Source organism: Chenopodium album, chromosome 15 (assembly GCF_948465745.1).
Source record: "Chenopodium album chromosome 15, dcCheAlbu1.1, whole genome shotgun sequence".
NCBI lineage: Eukaryota > Viridiplantae > Streptophyta > Magnoliopsida > Caryophyllales > Amaranthaceae > Chenopodium > Chenopodium album.
The window spans coordinates 43481693-43504385 of NC_137848.1; the positions used below are offsets into that span (position 1 = coordinate 43481693).

The following is a 22693-nucleotide window of genomic DNA, read 5'->3' on the forward strand; positions in this document are numbered from 1 at the left end:
GGACGGAGGAGTGATAGGGATTTAAGAATTTAACTATATAGGTTAGGGTTGAAGTAGTGGTCCAGCGGAAGTGGAATGTTGTGTGGGTGATAGGGGTTTCAGCAGATAGAGAAGGAAAGATGGTGGGACTAGGTTTTTGGATGACAAGATCTGCCTTCTAGTTGATCTGTTCTGCTGTGCTACATTTGGGACTCCCATCATTTCTGACATTAATTCTGTCCTCTGGGCAAACTTCTGCACAATTTCCAAATTTCGAAGATAATATTTTTCCATTGAGTTTTTTAGCCGAAATATTAGTGAGATTTTGGCTAGATAACTGGCGCTTGGTGGTAGTGTATCAATGTTTGGTGTGAGAAGCTAATGGAGTGACGAACTTTGGTCATCAAGGATAATTTGATGTATTTGTAAAAATAAACTCTTAGGGTTACATGGTGAATCTAAACATTAATGGTATATGATGAGTAATTGCAAAATCTTGAGGTATATGATGAAAATGTAGTCATTAAATTTTTATTATTATTCAAATTTTTTAATGATCACTTTTTTTTTTTTACTCTGTATTTGTTTAAATTGTTCTTGCCTTTATTTTTCTAAGTGCAACAATACTTTGATATTGTTGCTAACTTTAAAAATTCATGCTCTTTATTTTTTTTCCTTTTTTCCTTTCCAAATTCACCATAATTGCAAAGAAAGAGAAGTCTAAGTACAAGAATCAATTGAAGCATTGGAGTATCGGCATAAAAAAAAAAAAAGCACACAGCCAAATCATCAGGGCAAGTGGAGAGATGGGAACCCGAGAAGTGTATGAGGAGAAGCTTCGAACCGGAAATGCGTATCACCATGCTCCCACCATCAATCCTGGCCTTGGCACCCCACGTTGCCCCCGTTGTCTCTCTCTCCTCGACTCTGATTCTGTATATTCTCTCAATCTAATTAATCTGTGTGCTTTCTCTTTGACCTTTTCCTTCTTCTTTCGCTCCATTTTGGTGTGCATATTAACAGTTTGACGATTTGTCTCAGAGAATTTTCTTGCTATGCTGACTATTTGCCTTTTTGGGTTTCTTGTTGATTCAGAGGAGTGGTGAATGGACAATTACTCCTGTGTTGCATGATGCTACAACTGTGGTATGAATCCTGTCTTTTCTGTTTCTGTTTGTGTATGCCTGAATATAGTAAGCAAGCCGCCTATACAATCTATTTCTTGCAGTTCCTATTTCTCTCAGAAATTGTAGACGAACTTTGAATTTTGTTAAATTTTTGAATGGAACTTAATTGTTTATTTCTTAAAATTTGTCTTGATGAAGTGAGACAAATTGAAACCCTCGGGGTGTTAATCGGATGTGTTTATAGTAGTCAGAGGATTTGGAGCTTTTTAATGCAATGTCCGAGTATATTTTTCATGTTAGAGCTAAGTGTGGTCATTTGTCATCGTCTTAGTTCCCACTTAGGGTTCTTCCATTTTGTCTTGGCTACATATAGACTTTGCATCTTGATTTCAAGGTTTGTTTGATGGGCTTTAATGGGTTCAACTTTGCAACGCTTTCTGGACTGTTGAAGTTTGTTGAAAAAAATTAAGGGCTTGGAGTGTAAATGGGTTGGGAACACTTAGTTTAGACAGGGGAGACCATTCATTCTGGATGTTAAAAAAAATAAAAAAATAAACTTTGACAAGGCTGGATTTGATAATTAAGACGGAGAGTTCTGCTTGTGATTGCAGGAGTTACTTGTAGCGAGTTGGTTGGAGAGGTCGAGATGACCATGCATTAAAAGTTTGCCCAGTGGGAAAGGATGGCAACAGATTAAAAATTGAAAGCCAATACATTCCTCTGTTTGTTTAACAAAGGAGTTAATTGAGGACTTGAGGTGTACTTGATAGTATATGTGGAGGATATTTTTTATGGAATCTCCTTTTTTACATGAGATAATCTATATTCATTAATCAAGCCCCTGTCTTGAAGCAGCTTTGGTTTTTGTTTGGTGTTTCTAAAGGTGATTTCTGATCACATGTTAGAAATTTTTTGATAAAGAGAGTGCATGTTAAAGTATGTATATGAGTGTATGGGTTGTCTATCAAACTAGGAAATCCCTCCTTTGAGTCTCTGTTTGAAAACAGGATTAGTTTGTTATTTTTAAGAATGTCATTCTTATTATCTGTGCCTCCTGATTTCATGCAAAATTGGTCTAAGATTTTGTCCTACCAATCTCGTGAAATGATTTTGCAAGACTTGTCTTTTAATTTGGTGGTAGATGCAAAAGATTATTGCTGCTGCTGTTATGCTAGATAGTTAGTTGCTGATATGAGGAGGGCTGATGACGAGAGAGATTTTTTTTTGACAAAATCATGAAGTAAGAGGAGGTGTAGGTGGATGGTGGTGTAGGTTGTTTCTATTCTTCCCAGTTGTTGGCTTTAACAACCAGCCAACAGACAAGACAGTGTTAGACTGCCAGAGATAGACTAGTCGTTTTCCTTTTTCTCATCACTTGGTGGTGATGTCTTGATAAATGTGATTATAAAGTAAATTCTTACACTGATTCTCTCGCGGCAGTTGGCATTTGTTCCTTTTGCAGCTTAAGATTGTATCGCCTTGTCTCGAGAAACTTATTAGAAACTTGTAGATGTCATGATTGTCATTCCAAATTTGCATATCGTTTAGTTGTCTTGGCCCTCTTTTAAAACTCCCTTAATTTTTACTTGGACACTCTTTCTTTCACTTTACATACCTTTTTCCAAACTCTTTCAACTGATTATCTTGTTATGTTATTTTTTCTATATCATACAGTTCCTTTATGACGCTTCATGTTAGCAGACCCTAAATCATTTTGGACTAAGGCTTTGTTGTTGTTGTTGTTGTACTGTTTTTTGTTTATAAGATTGGCATTATTTGTCCACTCTTTTAAACAGTTGGAGGACTCAATCTTGTCCTTATAGGATATATTAAGATCTGTTTATGATTTTTTTTTTTTTTTTTTTTTTTCTCTATTCATTTTTGTCTTTACAGAATACAATAGTCATTTCACTGGGATCAAGGCTTTCACATTGTTCTGATTTTACTTTCTTTTTTTTAACCCCCCCTAGGCTTCGTCTCTAAAATTTCTCCACCCCATTTATCTAAATGTATATTTGTGGACTATTATGTAGGCTGGCTGTGGGATTGGAGGAATGCTAAGTGCTACTCATGTTTTCAACACTGGTAATTTCCTGTTTTACCTTACTTTCATTGAAAAGAAGTCTTTGTAGTTTAATGATGCTTATTTTAGGTATACCTTTCGTCCAGAAGTATGTTAAAGGACCCAAATGGCTTCCATTTGTTGTTGGGGTAAGTCCAATCCATGCACAGGCAATTTTAGATTTTATCATGATAATTACTGACCTTCATTTCTGTAAATCTTATTTTAGCTTAATCTTACTGTAATTTCTGTACCTGCTGCAGCTTCCACCCTTACTTTTGTCTTCAGCTGCATGTGCTGCCTTTGGTGGTAAGATTTGATTTATATCTTACTATAAATTGTAGAATGTCTTTTTATTGAGTAATATTCTAGGTTGTAGCTGTAGGTGGTCGATTGTTGGTGCATGATAGTTGCTGCAAGACCTTAGGCTGTTGCATATATGATCTCTTGTGTGAACAAGATCCTTAAAAAAAAAATGCCTTTTCTCTCATTCCAATTATTTAATTTGCAAATTGGTAGAATTTAGTTAAAAGACTCCTATATTACTCACTGCTTAGAAATATTGGCATCAACTTTTAATTTTTGTTGGGGAATCATTTGTTTGATGTCATTGATAGTTAGATCACTAGATTCACTACTATCAAACAATGAGTTGAGGCCTAAAGCCAAAAGGTTGGTTTTTATAATTTTGCCTCAATAGTAAAGAAATTATGAATCTCTTGAGTTCTAACTATCCTCACCAGTCACCCTACATCACCACAGCATGTCTGGGCTCTCACAAAGCCTCATCATCAATGTCTTATAATGTCTGTCAATCTCTGGTCTAATTAATGGCCTTTGACTATTTTTATGACCACTCGTGTTGAGCTTTATTAATGCATTGGTTCCTTCCAGTGTCAACTGACTAATCCACTTGTTGCTCATCAGACTCTTCACCAAAGTTGGCTCAAATAGTATAAATGGCATTGGTTACAGAAAATATGAACAACTTGGATCTCATTTGGCATGATGTAGCATTAAGGGTCTTTGATTATTGTTGTGTGACTAAGGTATTGGTTTGTGTGAATCCTTGGTTATTGGCAATCTTATGGCAAGGTCAGCAAGTTAGAGCTGAGAGAGAGTGATAGTGATAAAGAGTTGAGCTACCACCCCCCCCCCCCTCTCTTCCTCTCTCTCTTTTTTTTTTTGACACAAACCGGAAGCTCAACATTTTATTAAAGTGTCAAGTTTGCAAGATCATTACAAATGGCCCCTTGTATTTCAAAAGGGTACTCTTCAAGCCAAATACGACACTCAATTAAAATTGCAACTTAAATTAGCTAAGCTATGTGCCACACCATTACCTACCCTTCTAATAAAAGAAAAATCCACTCGTCTATAGTCTTTCACGAGCATGAGGATGTCTTTCACAACTTTCCCAAAGGCATTCGGAGGCGTGATACCCTTCTTCATATGATGGAACAGTTTGATGTTGTCGGTTTTCAGAACAAAGTCCCTAAAACCTGGTTCAATGGCTATCATAAAGCTCTGCCGCATTGCCATTGCTTCTCCAACCTCAACCTCGAAGTTTCCTTGTATGCACGAGCTGAAAGCAAGCACCACATTCCCAACATAGTCACGTAAAATCCCTCCCATTCCCAACTGCTGCTGATTAAAGAAAGCTGCATCAGTGTTTAACTTATACACACCAGCTGCACGGACCTTCCACACCGAACCTAGCTGCTGCACAGGTTGAGCAATCCCACATTTCTCCATGGTATCCTCGTATTCTTCAGAAAGCCAGCAGCCTTATGGATAATGTCAGCCTCCATCTTTCGTTTCCCTTCAAAAATCCAACCATTTCGCCTCAACCAAACACCCCAAGCCACACACCAAAACATATCCCACCACTTTGGCTCTTTGATTTTCTCCTTCATGGCATTACACCAAGCTTGAAACCCATTTTTCTCACCTAAATTAGTATCCAATATAAGCACAGAATATTTCCAGATTATGCTAGCAGACGGGCACAAAAGCAGCATATGAAGAATGATCTCATTCTCCTCCCCACACATAGGACAAATTTGGTCCTCAATCATCCCCCTAGCAGCAAGAGAGCTTCTAGTGGGAAGACTATCTTTTACACATCGCCACGCAAAAAACTTCACCTTAGGTGGGATACGAGCTTGCCAAATAGCTTTCCAATTGAACATATCTTGCCCAATTGAAACAGATGCTTTCTCCCTTTCTTCATTCTCAATGAGCATGTTATACGCACTTTTAACATTGAAGTGCCTATCCTTCGAAAGGTGCCACGACCAGCCATCATTCTCTTCAAAAAGAGGGATTGGAATACTGCAAATATCCTTAACTTCCCTCTGAGAAAAGAGCTCGTTTAACAGGCTAAGATTCCACCTTTTTTCCTCCCACAACTCATTCACGAAAACTGGAGCATTCTCACCCTCTCCCCTTTGTGTAAAAACACGAAAATCAAGAAGTCTTGGAACCCAGGGATTGTCCCAAATATGAATACTACTCCCCTTGCCTACACTCTTTCTAGCTCCTTTTAAAATCACCTCCTTCACACTTAAAATTGATCTCCAAGTAAAGCTCGCAGTAGAGCCAATCTTTGCATCCAGAAGAGTCGAGTGGGGAAAGTATTTACCTTTTAGTACTCGAGACATCAAAACGTCTCATTTATCAAAATTCTCCAAGCCTGTTTCGCTAGCATTGCTTTGTTAAAGAGCTGCATATTACGGAAACCCAAACCACCATTATTTTTTGCTCGATACAACTTGTGCCGTGCCACCCAACGGGTTTTCCTTTCTTCCCCTTTTTGTCCCCAAAAGAAATTCCGACACATTCATTCCACCTCCTTCAAAATGCTGATCGGAATTGAGAAGCATTGCATTGCATAAGTAGGAATAGCTTGAGCCACGGCCTTTATAAGAATTTCCCGGCCTGCCTGAAATAAAAAATTTTCCTTCCAACCTTTAAGCTTCTTTCAGACCCGATCTTGAATACTCTGGAAAACGATTTTTTAGATCCCCCAATGTAAGTAGGGAGGCCTAAATATTTTTCATATCCCTCGACAGCCTTAAAAGATAACTTCATCTGAAGCGTATTTTTCTTCTTACGATCAATGTTTCGGCTAAAAGACACTTTCGATTTTTCCATATTCAGTTTTTGGCCCGACGCCACCTCATAGGTTGAAAGAATCTCAAGAACTTTATCGGTTTCTTCTTCATTTGCTCGAACAAATAGAAGACTATCATCTGCAAAAAACAAATGTGAAATAGGCTCAACATGCCTTCCAACTTTCACTCCATGGATCATCTTCTTTCTCTCCGCATCCCTTAAAAGAGCCGATAACCCCTCCGCACACATAATAAAGAGAGGGGGATAAAGGATCTCCTTGCCGGGGAGCCCTCTATTTGGCTTGAAACCCTGACACGGCTGGCCATTTACCAACACATCGACTGAAGTCACACAATTCATAATATTTTGCACAAAAGTCTCCGGAAAGCCAAATTTTTGCATCATTTTTTCCAAGAAATCCCATTCTACTCTATCATATGCTTTGCTCATGTCGAGCTTCAACCCCAAAAAACCATTCTTCCCTGACTGCTTCTTCCGCAGGTAATGAAAACATTAATAAGCCACCAAAATATTGTCTGTAATTAATCTACCCGGCACAAACCCGCTTACCCACTTTGAGATTCACTAATAATAGTAGGGAGTACTTTTTTAAGTCTATTAGCTAAGACCTTTGACACAATTTTATACACAACATTGCACTAACTAATTGACCTATAATCAACAGGAGACTCACACTCTTTTTTTCGGAATTAGCACAATATCAGTCTGGTTAATAGGACTGATATCACCTACATTATTAAGAATGCTCAAAGTATTTCTAATAACATCATTACCAACAATATTCCAGAATTTTTGATAGAAAATTACACACTCGATCAGGGCCCGGTGCTTTTGTAGGGTGTATTTGGAAAAGAGCTTCCCGTACTTCTTCACCATTAAACGGAGCTAACAAATCAGCAAATTGCTCCCGTGAGATTTTCGAGTCGACAGACGAGAATAATTCTTTGAAGTGGCTTGCAAGGACTTTAGAAATTTGTTCTTCTTCTCGAAAAAGATTACCAGCAGAATCTTTTATCTCACGGATTTGATTTCTCGCCTTCCTCTGACTTGCTTTTTGGTGAAAAAAAGAAGTATTTTTGTCACCATCCCGGAGCCAATCCTGTCTACTTCTCTGTCTCCAATATAAGTCCTCCCTACGCTCCAATTCATCCATTCTATCATCGAAAACCTTCATCTGCGCAATAATTTCATCAAATTCATTTTCCCTCATCAATTCTTCCATTCGAGCTTTGCATTCCTTCGACTCTTTCACAAAATCACCAAATTTATTACGACTCCAAGCACTCAAATTAATTAATGTATGAGCTATTTTTGAACACAGGTCACTGCCACTGTTCCACGCATTCTCAATAATATTTCCGCAAGTCTCATCCCTCAACCACATCTCTTCAAATTTATACCTTTTTCTGAATTTTTTCTTTTTTGGCTTGCCAACTCCTTCACTAATGCATAATAGAAGGGTAAGATGGTCAGACTTGCGTTTTTGACAAGTGAGACACAAAGGAACCCGCAAAAAAATTTCGCCATTCTTTGTTTGCTAGGAACCGATCAAGCCTTTCTTGAACATTCTTTTCTCCACCTCTGTTATTAGTCCAAGTATAATCATGCCCCACATAGCCAATGTCCTCCAATTCGCACACATCAATAGCGTTCCATAGAATTTCAGCTTCAGCAAGATTGAAATCCCTCCCTCCTTTTTTCTCATTCGAAGTGAGCATGAGATTGAAGTCTCCCCCACATATCTAAGGCCCAGCATGGTTATTATGCAAAGTATCCAGCAGCAGCCCTGTCTTATGCTTATTTTCTTCCCCCGTAAAGCTCCACCTTCCAATACCTGTCCACCTCACCCAAGCATCAATATGGTTCAAAGAGAAAGACTTTATTTCCACATCAAAAGAGTCCTTCCATAACAAAGCAAGTCCACCGCTTCTTTTTCTCCCCACACCTTCACAAACATACTGCTATACATATTGCTGAATTTTAATTTTATTTTAATATTTTCCATTTCATGCTTTTTTAATCTTGTCTCACACAAAAAAATCAGCTGTGGTTTTTCTAAATAAACAACATTCTTCGATGCACTAATTGCCGAGGTATTCCCCAAACCTTTACAATTCCATGAAAGGGCGTAATTCATTGTTCACCAAGGGCCCATGGAGTGGGGCCGCCACATTTTAGGATAGCACTACAACCTTACGCCTCTTATTTGTTTCATCGTTCAACACATCTTCATCCACCAGCATAGCATAGCATATCATCATCTTCTGCCCCCCCTCATCACACTCTCTTTTGCTCCCTGATACTTTCTTTACTCCCTCACCAGCCTTCTTTTCTCCCCTTAGGATTGTCACTTTTCTTAATTTCCTACCCCTCTCACCTTTCATAGCATCTCCCTCCTCTCTCTTCTCATCTTCTCCTGCCACCGTACCCCCCATACTCACCCCTTCATTCTTCGAGATAGTTACCCCTATGTCTGCTGCTTGCCCCTTTCCCTTACTTACAACAATAAGCTCAACTTCTTTATTTTGCACCATATCACCCTTTTTTTCACTCTCCTTTTCGTTTGGAGAAGAGAAAAATAGCTTCCTCGCAGCACCTACAGGGCCTAGCTTAATCACATTAGAATCATTGTAGCTGGGGTTCTTTTTAGCAATTGTCACAGACTTTATTCGATCTAGCCAAGCTTTCTCCTCTTCTCGTTCTCTTACATCAACCTTGCTTCTCTTCATGGGTGAGGCACGAAGCCATGGTCCATATTGGTACACCACCTTCGAATCATCATTTTTATTTTGCTCTTTATACTGACACTCTTTCTCCGTATGATCAAGCCTCCCACAAAAGAAGCAGAAATCTACTAATCGCTCATACTTCAAGTCAATCCATGTGGACTGATTTTTCCCCGACGCAAGATATAAACCCCTACGCATAGGTTTATTGATATCAACAAGGACCTTTATTCGCAAGTATTTGCTCCATCCCGGGGTCAGACTCATCAGCCTCCATAAACCCTCCAAGAAACTCACCAACATCATACATTACCGACACCGAACGTTTATTCAGAGGTACATCCAGCAGCCTCACCCACTTAGGGGTGTGTTTAAAGATTATTTCAAAGGGTTTTTCATCTCCATGTACTTCCTGTAAGAGAAGCAATTTCTCATCAAAGAACCAAGGTCTCCCCTCCAACGCACGTTCCTTGTCTTCCACACAAAAAATATTGAAAAACGAATAAATTCGTCTTCACAACCCTTACGGCAAATTTTTCTTTCAATCTCCACACACCCTTCAGCGTACGTTTCATCGCCTCCAAGTTATATGGTTGTACAGTCCATAGTTTCCCAACTAGCGCAAGATGCAATTTGGTTTTAGTATCATCCGAAATCGATTCAACATAATCGCCTCCTAACACCACACCTTCATCTTCTATCAATCGTAACTTTTTGTAGTCATCAAGTAATTGTCCTCCATCATTAACCAAAACGTTTGCACAAGAATTGGATTAAAAAGATTGCTATTAATTGCTAGAGAGTCCAGAGAAATTATTTTCGCCCTACCAAACCCTAGCACGGGACTTACTCACCCTAGGGACTTTTTTTCAGGATTGTCTCTTATTGCTAGAGAGGGAATGTCTCTCCCCTCTTCCCTCTCTCAATTAAATAAAGAACTAATTTCAAACTTGCTTATGTTTGGTTGTATCTGTCCTAATCTGAGATGTAAGAGTAGAGAATTACATAAGCTTTAAATTACCTTAAAGGCAAGTTGAATTTAGATTCTATAGGTTTTTGATGAATTAATTTGATTCAATAGTAGTAAAGGAAAAGAAGAGAAAGTAAGGGAAGGAGAAAAAAAGAAGAGAAGGGAAAGTAATGAAATTTTATTTTCTAAAGGTAAGAGAAAAGAAGTTTGATTTGCAACTTTTATTTTTCTCTTTCTAGTCAAATTCCTCCAATTTTGGGAGGAAAGGAAAGCTAAAAAAAATTGTGTAGGGGATTCCCTCCCAATTACTTTCCTTTCCTTTGAATTCTCATTTCATTTATCAAAACCAAACATGGGATCATAATTAAAACCTTTTCCATTTTGTTCTTTTATAGCCAAATCACTTCAGCTAAAAAGGCCTCGGTTTAAAAGGAAAAGGTTATGATAATATTGAAAGTTTTCTTCATTAATACTATGTTAGGATAATGAGAAATGAATGGAAAGGAAGAGGAAAAAAAAAGGGAGGCATGTATCATCCTTTGTTTGGATATCTTATAAAAGGAGGGAAGAGAAGAGAATTAGAAGGATCCATCTTTCTTCCCCTTTTAATAAACCCAATCCCTCCATTGTCGGAGAGATTTAGTAGCAAATGGAAGATCGCTCTCTCCCTCCCTCCCTCACCTCCCTCTCCCTTTCCCTCTTTCTCCTTCCCTTTTCTTTCCCTTCGTTATTGTTATCCAAACATAATTAGCTTTTATTTTCCTAAAGTTTTGAGGGAAATTTCTTAATTACCTATTGTTGCCTCTCCTTTTGTGTTTCAATGTAAATTTAGCAATTTTTAACCATAGTATTGTTATCACTACCTCCGTTTCTTATTTTGTGCAACAAAATTAGTGACACATTTCCCAACCCAAAATTTGTTAATGTTGTTAATGGAAACAAGGGGTATGTGATTAATGGAAAAGAGATAAAAATAAGGATAATTAATAAATCAAGGGCGACTGCCACCAACACTACCTGCCACCACGAACATTACCCATTCAACTAGCACCAACAATCCCTTTCTCAGCACACCATCCTGCCACCACCAACATCCACGCAGTGAACCACCATTACCACTCGCGGGACACTCCCGCTTGTTGAAAGTACCACCATCCACCCATCCTCTCCTTGAAACAACCACCACCCACCTTCTTGCTTCCCAAAACCACCACGATTCATCCTCTCTCTTCTCGATCCACCACCATATACCCACTCTCTCCCCGAAACAACCACCACCCAGCCTCCTCCTCCATCTCTTATGATCCAATGCCTCATCCTCGTGCAAATCTAAAAACTTCATACCCTTCCTAACTCCTTCCAGCCAAGTCATTTTCGGTCCCCCTCTCCTCGTTTAACCCCTCCTTGGTCCCACCCTTCCACTCTTTATACCGGTGCACCCTTGAGTCGCCGTCTTACATGCCCAAACCAACGCAGACGATTTTCCCTTAGGTTGTCTTGCGAATAACCTCGTTTCTGATTCTATCTCTTAAAGTGTTCCCGTACATCCACCTTAACATTCGCATTTTCGTAACCTCCATCTATTTAATGTGCTCCTTCATAGAAGCCTAACATTCTGTATCATAGAGCAACGCTGGTCGTATGGCAATCCTGTAGAATTTTCCATTCAACTGTAAGGGAATGCTCGGTCACATAACACTCTTGTGGCTGCTCTCCTCTTAAGTCACCTCGACTTAATTATGTGGGTCACGTCTTAATCAATGTCACCATTTTTGTGGATGATTGACCAAAGATATTTAAAGCATTCACTCATGGTTAAGTCCTTTCCATCTAAACTCACCACCTTATTGTTTGTCCCCCTCCGAGTACCAAAGTAGCATACCAAATATCCAGTCTTATTTCGACTTAGCTTAAACCAGATTCCAATCTTTTCCTCCATTGCTCCAACTTACCATTAACCCCATCTTTAGGCATCCACCAAAACGATATCATCCGCAAACAGTATACACCATGGGACTTTTTCTTGAATTTGTCTAGTTACTTCATCTAGAACCGTTGCAAAAAGGAAAGGGCTTAATGTAGACCCTTGATGCAATCCAATTGTAATAGGAAAATCTTTTGTCAACCCTCTACATGTCCTCACATTTGTTGACACATCCAATACATATCCTTAACCAGGTCCACATACTTTCGTGGAATACCTCTCTTGGCACCTTGTCATATGCCTTCTCTAAATCAATAAAGACCGTATGCAGATCCTTCTTCTTTACCCTATAAAACTCCATCATCTGTCTTATCTAATGGATTGCTTCCATAGTAGATCTCCTTGGCATAAAACCTAATTGGTTATTCGAAATGCTTTTGCATGCCCTCCACCTATATTCAATCACTCTTTCCCACAACTTCATAGTGTGGCTTTAAGATAGATCCCTCGATAGTTAAAGCAATCTTGAGCATCTCCTTTGTTTTTATGGACCGGGACCAAGGTGCTCTTCCTCCAATCTTGCAGGATCCTTTTAGCTCTCCATAACTTGTTAAAGAGATCAGCTAACCAATCAATGCCAATCTTACCCAAACACCTCTATCGGTATACCATCCGGCCAACTGCCTTCTTAGGTTTCATCTTCTTCAGTGCAATCTCCACCTCTACTCCTAATCCTTCGCATATACTCCATGTTGATTTCTTCATCACTTACAGAGGTATCTCCTATTACCGCTCCATTACTTCCATTAAACAATTCATCGAAGTACCCCTTCCACCTTTGAACAACTTGGTTCTTATCATTTATACACTTTAACATGCCAATATCCTTCCTTGCCTATTGTCATCTCTTCGCCATCTTATAAATGATCTTTTAACCCTCGGAGTCAAGCTTTTCATAGACCTTCTGATAAGCCTTTTCTCTTGCTTGTCGAACCGCTGCCTTTGCCTTACTCTTAGCCTCCTTATACGCTACAAAGATTTCGTCGCTCCTTTATTTTCCCTGATAACATTCCCTTTTTTGCTTAATTACTGCTTTCATCTCTTCATTACACCACGAAGTATCTTGCTATATTGAAGTTCTCCCCTTTGATTCCCCTAAAGACCTCTTTGGACACTCTCAAGAAGCAATTCTTCATTTGTAACCAAGTCATGCCTAGATCCAGCCCTCCATCCCAATGTGCCTCGGTGCCTCCTTGATTATCTTTTCTGTAAAAACCTTAGCATTTGCATCCATTAGAGTCCACCATCCTATCCTTAGCTCCTCTTGTCTTGCTTTTTTCTTCGCCTTCTCTTTCAAACGAATAGTCATAACCAAAAGCCGATGTTGGGTGACCACACCTCTCTCCTGGAATGACCTTGTTGTCTAAGCAACTTTGTCTATCCGTGCTCCTTTAAGCAGGAAGTGTATTTGTGTTGTATTTTCTTCACTCCGAAAAGTTATCAAGTGCGAATCCCGCTTCTTAAACCAAGTATTAGCCAAAATTAAATCATATGATTGGGCAAAATCCATAATAGCTTCGCCACTTGCGTCCCTTTGCCCATACCCAAAGCCTCCATGAACCCTCTCGAAGCCATCCCGGCTCACCCCAACATGCCCATTGAAATCACCTCCTATATAATTTTTTCGTATGATGGATACCCTGTACCACCTCATCTAAATCCTCCTAAAATTGTTGATTCTCTTTAGGGAGCATAAGCACTAATGACATTCTCAATCTCCTTGCCACATAGCAACTTCACCCTTATTTACTTATCATTCTTTCGACAACCTCTCATCAAGAATAACACCAACTCTATTCCTAGCTCCACCATTCCTCGTCTTGTGGCTCGCCTCTCTAGCGTACCACACCTTATACCCCAAAACCAAGCCTCGAGATCCTTCTCTTATCCACCTTGTCTCTTGGAGGCACATGATGTTTATCGGTCTTCTCTTCATCACTTCTACCACTTCTGCTGATTTTCTCGTAAAAGATCCCACATTCCAAGAACCAATCCGCAAACTAGTCCTTCCTCACACGCTCCCTAGTACCACTCTCCCTTGGGCCCCCATGTGTAACCCCTTGATCATTTGACACCACACTTGGGCAATGTGGTGCGTCACTTCCAAGCGACGACCTAGCAACCCTTGCATACTTAACATTGCACCCAGGAAGTGCAGCGTGTCGCTCAGTACGGAACGCCCCAATGGCACGTCCTTGTTCATTTAACACCACACTCTGGGAATGTGGCGCGTCGCTTCCAGGCGATGACCTAGCAAGCCTTGCATACTTATCACTACACCCGGGTCTAGGAAGTGCAGCGCGTTGCTGAGTAGGGAATGCCCCCCACGAAAGTATCAGGTTTGCTCATGTCATGGGATGTGACAGTTTTACACCGGTGCCCTAGTGAAACCCTCCTCCTTTATCCAGGCTTGGGACTCGCAGCGGGCAAAGTTAACTAAAATTGGAAATTGTTCGGTTACAATGTCTTGACAACCACAGTGTAGGGAAAGGGATGGGAAGGATTAAGAGAAAGGGAGGGAAATAGTGACCTTTTATTTTTCTTCTAAACAATTGAGGGATTTAGTTTATTAAAGTGGAAGGAAAATGAACCCGTAAGGGAAAATGCATCCCTCACTTTCCCTCCAAAATTTCATATCCAAATATAATTTTAAAGAAATTTTACATCACAAAAATTTTCAGTGATGGGTGCACTAGTCTCAACTCTTGATGTCATTAACTTTATCAATCTAATTCCCGATTCAGCTAAATGAGAACCATTGGTTTAGACTCCTTTTCCAACTTTTAGTGTAATTGGCAGAGCTCGGAAGGCGATGTGGTTTCAATGTGGGCTGATGAACAGGAGGCAGACTACAGGTTAGGGATTAGGATGTGGGTTGAAAGTGTAAAATTAGGAGGTAATGGGGTGTTTGTCTTTATGTTAGTTCTATATTCAGTAACTAATTCTCGGGCAAAGAAAAAAATTCTTAATCAATATGTATTTCCATACCATCATGCCAGCTTGATATTAATGTTGTTACTGAAACAGGAACTTAATTTTCACTAATTATTTAGGGTAGACCGGATTTTTTTTTCTCTTTGTGGTTGCTCTCATGTTGAACTTATATCTGCTAGCAAACTTTCAGCTTTAATTCTAATGGAATCAGTCAATTTTTGTACAAAGTTATCTCCTTTTTCTGTCTATTGTGAATAAATAGTCACTTCATTCTATTCTAGTGATAGTAGTGAAGCATCCAGGGGAAACTATTCTTCTCAGAACGAAGTATACATGTAACTCTACCCACTAAACCCATCTATTGGCGAGAGGCTTTTCTAAGTGCAAGACAAGGAGTCAATCAAAATGTTAATACATTTAGAATCTACTCTCTGGTGGAATTTCTTGGCAAATTTTCCTTTGCTCTGAAACATCCTTGACTTCTTGAGGTACAAATGTACAATGTATACGAATGTTCCAGAATTCACTTTGAAACCATTTAAAAACTTTAAAGCAATTTACAGAGGAAATAAAAAATAATTAGGCACATTTTGCCCTTTGAAAGCGAACTAGAAGGAAATGTCTTTTTTGGATCTAGCATTAGAGTGCGAAAATTTAGTTTTGTTAAGGAAGTTGGAAGCCACAAAGTTTTTGTATTGAAAGGGTAAGATGGGACTCGGGTATGCCATCTGTGGTCATGAGTCAAATTATTGGGGCAAAGGTCTTCTTTAAATGGATGATATAGCATTTCACTGCAGGGATAAGGAGATATAATTAGGAAGTACTAAGATGGAGATGAGGGAGAGGGACACATTTACATTTCATGCTTTTTTAGAGTTTGCATTTGCGTTTTTTCACACTAATTCTTAATGTATGTCTGTCAATACTCTTGCTATTTTCAAGTCTATAATTAATGTATGTCTGTCAAATAAGTTGATCACATGTGCAGGTTATGCTCTTCCTAAATTTACCCAGCTTACCGTGACATCATATTATGCTGCTTCAAGTGCTTCACATTATGGGATCTCTCTACTCACTAGACACATTGAAGAGGCACATATGTCAACCTCTCAGCAAGAGAAACTCTGATGATGATGATGATGATGCGTGTAAGATGACTTTGGTGACACAGCTGCTGCTTTGCTTGCACCAGGTTAATGCTTATGGCCACTTTTCGTAATGTATTTATCTAGAAAATTCACATTTGTCTGGATTTTTCGTTAGTTCCCCCCTCCTCTCCCCCCTCTTTTAAAGTACAACTTCCACCTTTTCTGAATTTAGTTGTCACATTACTAGTTTAGAATACGTCCAATCTTTTTATCTATATATTGTTAGGAATAGTGAATTATACTTGAATTTTAAGGCAGTTTTAGCCGAGTTATCTGTATAGTTGAAGATATTTAAATCTTTCATAATAGATAGAGACATTTGATTGATCTGACATTTACTTGTTGATCTTTGCACAGCCAAAGTTATTTCATTGTCCTCCTTTGCAACTTGCAATAGATATTTTCCTTGCTTTTGAGCATAATTTTAGAAGTAGCTAATAAACAATCAGCTTGTATTTTACTTAAATGGTGGTTCATTGAGCCCACATAACCCACATTATTTTGTGGGAGGAATAACTAAAGTTCAACCTTTCTTGCTCCAAAACTATTCGAAAGAGAAGAAATGTGGGACTTGTAACCACTTAGAATAGTTAGGCTGGGCCCAAATCTGTTTGTGTTAGGGCCTCAAGTCATGTCTGAATTCCATAGGCCCAGTAATCTGCTGTGCAATTGGGACAGTTGGTGACGGGCCAAAGAGTTTAAAACCACATGTCATAATTCTTGAAGAAGGTGGTATCCTACCTATAAACAAAAGAAAACGATTTTATTAATTAGAAGGGATTAAGAAAGGTTTAGATTAGGGGATACTTCAATCATGTTGTATTGTTGTCACTAAGAGAGACATTTCGATGATATTCAATGCTGCTTACTATGTTACTCGAACTCTTCATTTTACCTCGTATACCTGTGTTGGATCCTCCACAAGAACACTTCATTTTGGGCCAAAATCATGAATTTTTTTCTCTTTATAGCAAAATTTTTGGGCAAGGGTGGGTATCTGAGTGTGAGTAACATAGACTACTGCCCTTCTATATTCAACATCTCTGTTGATCTTCAAACCAAAATTTCTGTAAACTCTTCTTTTTCCATCTTTACTTTCAATTTATAGGTGTCTCTCCAGTAAATCCATGATTGATTATTCAACTGGGGAACATAGTAAAAAATAAGACACCTTCCTCTATTCTTTGTCTTTGATGAAATAGGTTTAGTCCAGAAATCGAGTTAGCGTGAACCATGAGCTGTAGAAGGTCAGGATCTTGACTAACTGAAACTGAACGTCAAACTTTCCTGTTTCCTTACTAGACATATGTTTGTTGAACTGTTGCAACCCTAAATTTTTGTAGTCAAAGTTTGTTGCCGTCTTAGCTTGATTGTGTTGCTCACTAAAAAGTTACAACTTTAAAGGAAGCTTTAGTTTTCGAGTTCGGTTAAGAATTATCTTTGAAATTCTTCGTAGGAAACTTCTTTTCCAACAAATCATTGCTAGTTGAAGTAAAGGTTTGAGGTTTTTCTTTCCAACTGTTTTGATGTCAACTTCACTTGTCTACTTGCCACTTCTCAACTAGATATTTTTGTGTGTTTTTGATTCAAAATTGATATTATCTTGTACTGTGTGGTTTAGAGTACTTTGATGTGTCTCAATTGATTTGCCAAAATATTATGTGGATCATATAATATTATTAGGTGTGACAAAGAACCGACAATTTTCTTTATAAGTCTAGTATTTGTATGATGGATATTCTTCATATTATTTCTAATAAATACTTGGATAAATGATGAGGACAAATCGCAACTATTGCGACTGCCCATTTAAAGCTCCCATGTTGTATAAGGGAATTTCAAAAATATAATTTTGTTCCTTGAATTTGGAAATATGTATTTCATGTCTTATTATTTTTATTTTTGTTATAAAATATTTGGAATTTTATTTTAGAAATATATGAACTCGTTGCATTTTCCTATTTCTGTCTCCTTTTTTAGAAATCGTTATATGAGAACTAATACTAGTACTGTAGGTGAATGAATAGGTAAGCTCTGAATTGATTGAGCTATTATTATTGATTTTAACTGTTGTACTCTTCTGAGTATTTTTTCTGGTTAGAAATTTAATGTGATGTACATGTAAGAAAATCATTCAATAACATTGTTTTGGGGATGGTAAGATGAAGAATTATTATTATAGGTTGGACCCATCATGTTCTAATTGAGTGTAGATTTACACTTTAGACCCTTGAGAGGTGGGAAGGATGAGGACGAGGATGAGAAAAGTTCTAACTCTCGAGAACTTTATTGGTAGGATTCAAATCTATGATCTCAAGGTCATAATGTAGGAATTATACCACTAAACCAAGCTATCTTGGTACGTTGTAGTATTATGCTTATCAAATGACACGTAATTATTGTTTATGGGTTGGATACGAAGTGTGCTAAGAAACGTGATCTTTAAGTGATTATAAGCTTCAATATAATCTCACAAGTAAGCGTCATAGTCGTTTTCTATACTTAACAACTTGATCAAACCAAGAAATACTTATTGATTAGATTTAGAGGGTCCTAATCAATAATGAATTGAATAGATGAAGAGAGATGACTAAGGACATATTGAAGTGATTAGAGAAGATCTTGTTTGAAGATATCTCCATCATTGTACTTCATTGTTACAGAATTCTTGAAATCTAGCTGAGATCTACATCAGTATGGCTAGCAACAACTGTAGTTTTTATTAAGATTAGAGGGACATTTTTCACTTAAAGGCTAAATTCTGTTGAAACACTCTTTCTGAATTATGGTCATTTTCTCTGAAAGAACAATGACATCCCAAATGTGGGCCCCAGATACATGTGAATGTGTAAGATCCATACATAAATATAACTTCATAGCAGAAAGTTGCCCAAAGAAGAGTCAGCCAAAGATGGACCTACTGATCTAACAATATGGTCTACAAATTTGGTGGCATTTATTAGTAAGTGAATGCCAAAGTCACTCCCCAAGAAATTGACAGTTAAGAGGAGGAAGGGAGGAGTTTTTGGTTGGGTTATGTGATGGTCGACCTTACAAAACTGACTATATCCGATTATCACTCGACCCGGAATGACCCAAAGTCTCGAGTTTTCAACCAGACCTGTCAATCCCACAGAGTTGATTCAATCTAAAACCTTAATTGACACACGGTTGTATTTATGAACTAATTCAAATTGACTTGACCCGAATTTGATTCAATCGACCCGATTGCTGGGTTATGTGATGGTGATCTAGCAACCCCAACCTTGTGGCGTATGTTAGCAAGACATTAGCATACTGTATAAACTGTCAACCTCGTTAGCAACTTTTTATAGGGGTTAGTGGGGGCCAAGTATTCTTAAATTCTACAGTGTCTTTGTGTTTTAGGAAGTGGTCCTATGATATGATGATAATGTGGTTTCTCTTTCTCTTCAAATGTCTTTATTGTTCCTTTAATTGTCATATACTAACACATTTACTTGCTACTATATAGTACACTTTATATATATATACGCACATATTCTTGCATGAACAGATGCTCCCTTACTGAGATGCATTAAATATATGGGTTGGACCCATTTTTATAATATGGTTGGATGATGCAATGTGTTATGGCTCTGTCAGTCATGGGTTCTTTTAATTCTCTCTCTCTGTGAAATCAGACAGTTCCTTGGTTATGTACATATAGGGCAGTGGTTCATGTTTTAGTTTTAACCCTCTTCTGTGTTACTCTTACAGTGCTTCCTCCCTGAATTAGGCTTCAGTAAATTCTTGGTTTTTGTTTTTTCTCTCTCCTTTTTGAAAGTTCAACCTTTTATTGCTCTAGTTTGGTGGTTTAACCTACTTAACTTTTATTTCGAGTGAGTACTGGTTCATCCATTCTATTATTATTGCCGTATGCCCGTGTCTACATTTTTTTCTTACATCCACTGGTCTTTTTATTTTATCTCTTTTACTTTACTCAACTTTTTTTTTTCCCTACACCCATGCACTTTGTCCATGCATCACAATAAACAAATGTCTATAATAAGCGAGTTGAAATTTCATAAATAAATATATTTATATGTAGTATATAACATAATGACATTTTTCTTCTATATATTATGCACCGTATATTTGTATTGTATGTGTCAATTTAAAAAAATAAAAAATTAAAAAAAAATAACCACGAGGGTCACCCGTGTGAATAAGTTAGAGCTTGATCCTAAAAGATGATACTAGTAACTAGTAAGGTGAAGGACTAATTACATGGTTGATAATTCATTGTGCTTTGCCTTAGTACTAACCCATTGAATTATTTGTACTCTTGTATATTACGAAGTACATTTTCTTTTTTCTTTTTTTCTTTTTTTTTTTTTACTACAGATATTGGGATGATAATCAAACAGGCATGGTTGACCTTTTCTTAAGAATTTTTCACCCATATTATGAAATTTCTATCACATTTTTATAGTCATAGTACACATTTTATTTTCTTTAGATTGCTATGAGCTTTTATTCAACTTAAATTCCATGTTCTTTTTAGGATAATTGTATCTTTTGCTAGCTTTCTCAATTTTATCTTGTGCCATAGAACACATTTATCCGTTAAATAATTAAATTAATTTGAAATATTTTGGAAGTCTGGCAAATTAAGATTTCACTCTAAATTTTTTAATTTTAATTTTAATTTTATTTTGATTTTTTTAAATTTCGAAGAAATATTAAATGGAGGAGCCATTTTTCAGATGTTAGCTCATTGTGTGTGGGCAGAAGCATAGTCCAAAGAGTGGTCCATGGGGTGATCCATGTATTGGAATTCGAATATGTGGCAGCAGGCAGCTAGATTATTTGCATTTATTGGTTTTTTGGCAATATTGTGTTATGTATTTTCTTAAAAACTAATATTATATCTTCAATATTATAGTCATAGTCGATTCATGATTGAATTTATGAAATTCTAGTTTGATTTGAGAAACATGTTTAAGTTTCATAAATCAAGATGGTATGAATATTTTGAGTTAATATTTAGATGCATGGATATTTTTTAAAACTAGCATGGGTGTCGACTGACAACCCTTTACAAGTATATATTTTTTCCCTTTCCATTATAAATAAACTATTACTTGTGAGTACTTGTGAGTACTTGACACCCCATGCTCATAATATCCATAGCTCATCGTCAAGTATACATGTCTTTGTGAATATACGTGTATGTATTGGAGGATGATAGAGTTATTGTTTGTTGTGGAAGATAAGTGTCCACCAAGATGTGGAAAAATGGTTTGGATTAAGAATTTTGGGTCATGTTCAGATGATGAGTCATTAGGTTTTGTTTCAAGTCATTTCATGTTCAGTCATAATTAGGTAATAATCAGCGTAAGTTATAGATCAATAATCTAAATAAACAATTGGCCAGGTATTAAAACATAATTATATAAAAAATAATGAATCAATTGGCCAGGTATTAAAACAAATGAATTATATAGAAAAATAAAAACATGTTAGAGAAAATATTTAAATATGTGAGAGTGAAGGATAGTTGAAGTGGTTAGAGCTTCTCTCCCAATTCCATGAGGTACTGGGATCGATTCTCACCCCGCCCTTGTGGCTCTTAAACACCAAAAAAAATTTAAATATGTAATAGTTATAATGTGCAAGCTGATATATTAGGAAGTTTACTTTAGATTTTATATATAAATAAAAGTCATAATCTAAATGCAGCCTTATTTTTATATAACAATGGTTTTTTTTTTTGAAAAGTTATTTTGGCGGGATTTTTTTAATAATATATTGTCAAGTGTCCCTTTAGATTCACTTTAATAATATATACTTTAGCTCTTTTCTTAGGCATGTAAAATAGGAGTCCTCTTGGGCGTATAGGGCCTATTTGTTTGTTTTGTATATAGGAGGGCAATTTGGGATTTGGTGGTACATTTTTTTCTCTCTTAAAAATACAGTGGTATATTTTTGTGTACTATTATGCATGTATAATGTATCATCAAAGCATAATTTGTTTGAATAATACTTTTTGTGTAATATTATGCATGTAGTGGTATATTTTGCCATTATATTTTCAACCCTCATATTCTCATTATTTACAACAATGTCATCTTATATGCATTGCTTATAAATAGGCCTTATGCAATAGGAGTTCTTTGTATGTTAAGTTGTGGTGTGTGTACGTGTATTGCGTGTTCATTTGTTGAGCAATTAGTGTAGATGAACTCATGGAGTGAGCTCAAAAGTGAAGGAAATAACAATGTGCTTTAAATGAATGAGAGTTTTTTTTGAATATTGTGATGTATTATCACTAACATTCCTGATATTTATAAGTAATTTACAGGATTTAACTTTCACCTTTGAGCGTTCTTATGTTATTATGATTGGGTGATAGAAATTTTTTTAAAAAAAATTCTCTTTAATAGGTAGGTTGTTTATATAGGGGAATGAAATTAGGTATATTTGAAGCATAATATGATATAAGAAGCCGACTTGAAATAAGATTACTATTCTACCTCATAATCAATTTTGAGAATTTTATAATTGATTAAAGGCTTGTGGGTGGTACCAAGACTTAGGTTTAAAACCCGTTTACACCACTATTGTATTTGCTAAATCAAAACGGCTATATAAACCTTGAACT

The 22693-nt window shown here is 37.2% G+C and overlaps 1 protein-coding gene across 1 annotated transcript; it reads left to right on the forward strand.

The window, feature by feature from the left end:
* The first annotated feature begins 745 nt into the window (after nucleotides 1-745).
* Nucleotides 746-16402, forward strand: LOC145582290 (uncharacterized). The gene is made up of 6 exons (XM_081639288.1): nucleotides 746-914; nucleotides 1075-1125; nucleotides 3140-3191; nucleotides 3259-3317; nucleotides 3432-3477; nucleotides 15909-16402. The coding sequence occupies exons 1-6, from the start codon at nucleotides 786-788 to the stop codon at nucleotides 16046-16048; spliced, it is 477 nt and encodes a 158-aa protein (XP_081495414.1). The 5' UTR covers nucleotides 746-785; the 3' UTR covers nucleotides 16049-16402.
* The last annotated feature ends 6291 nt before the right edge of the window (nucleotides 16403-22693 follow it).

What these genes read in the sequence shown, in the direction of transcription:
- LOC145582290 (XM_081639288.1), top strand. Translation starts at nt 786, where the DNA reads ATGGGAACCCGAGAAGTGTATGAGGAGAAGCTTCGAACCGGAAATGCG. An exon ending in TGCATGATGCTACAACTGTG is followed by an intron (nt 1,126 to 3,139) that starts GTATGAATCCTG and finishes ACTATTATGTAG; the next exon opens with GCTGGCTGTGGGATTGGAGG. An exon ending in TGCATGTGCTGCCTTTGGTG is followed by an intron (nt 3,478 to 15,908) that starts GTAAGATTTGAT and finishes TCACATGTGCAG; the next exon opens with GTTATGCTCTTCCTAAATTT.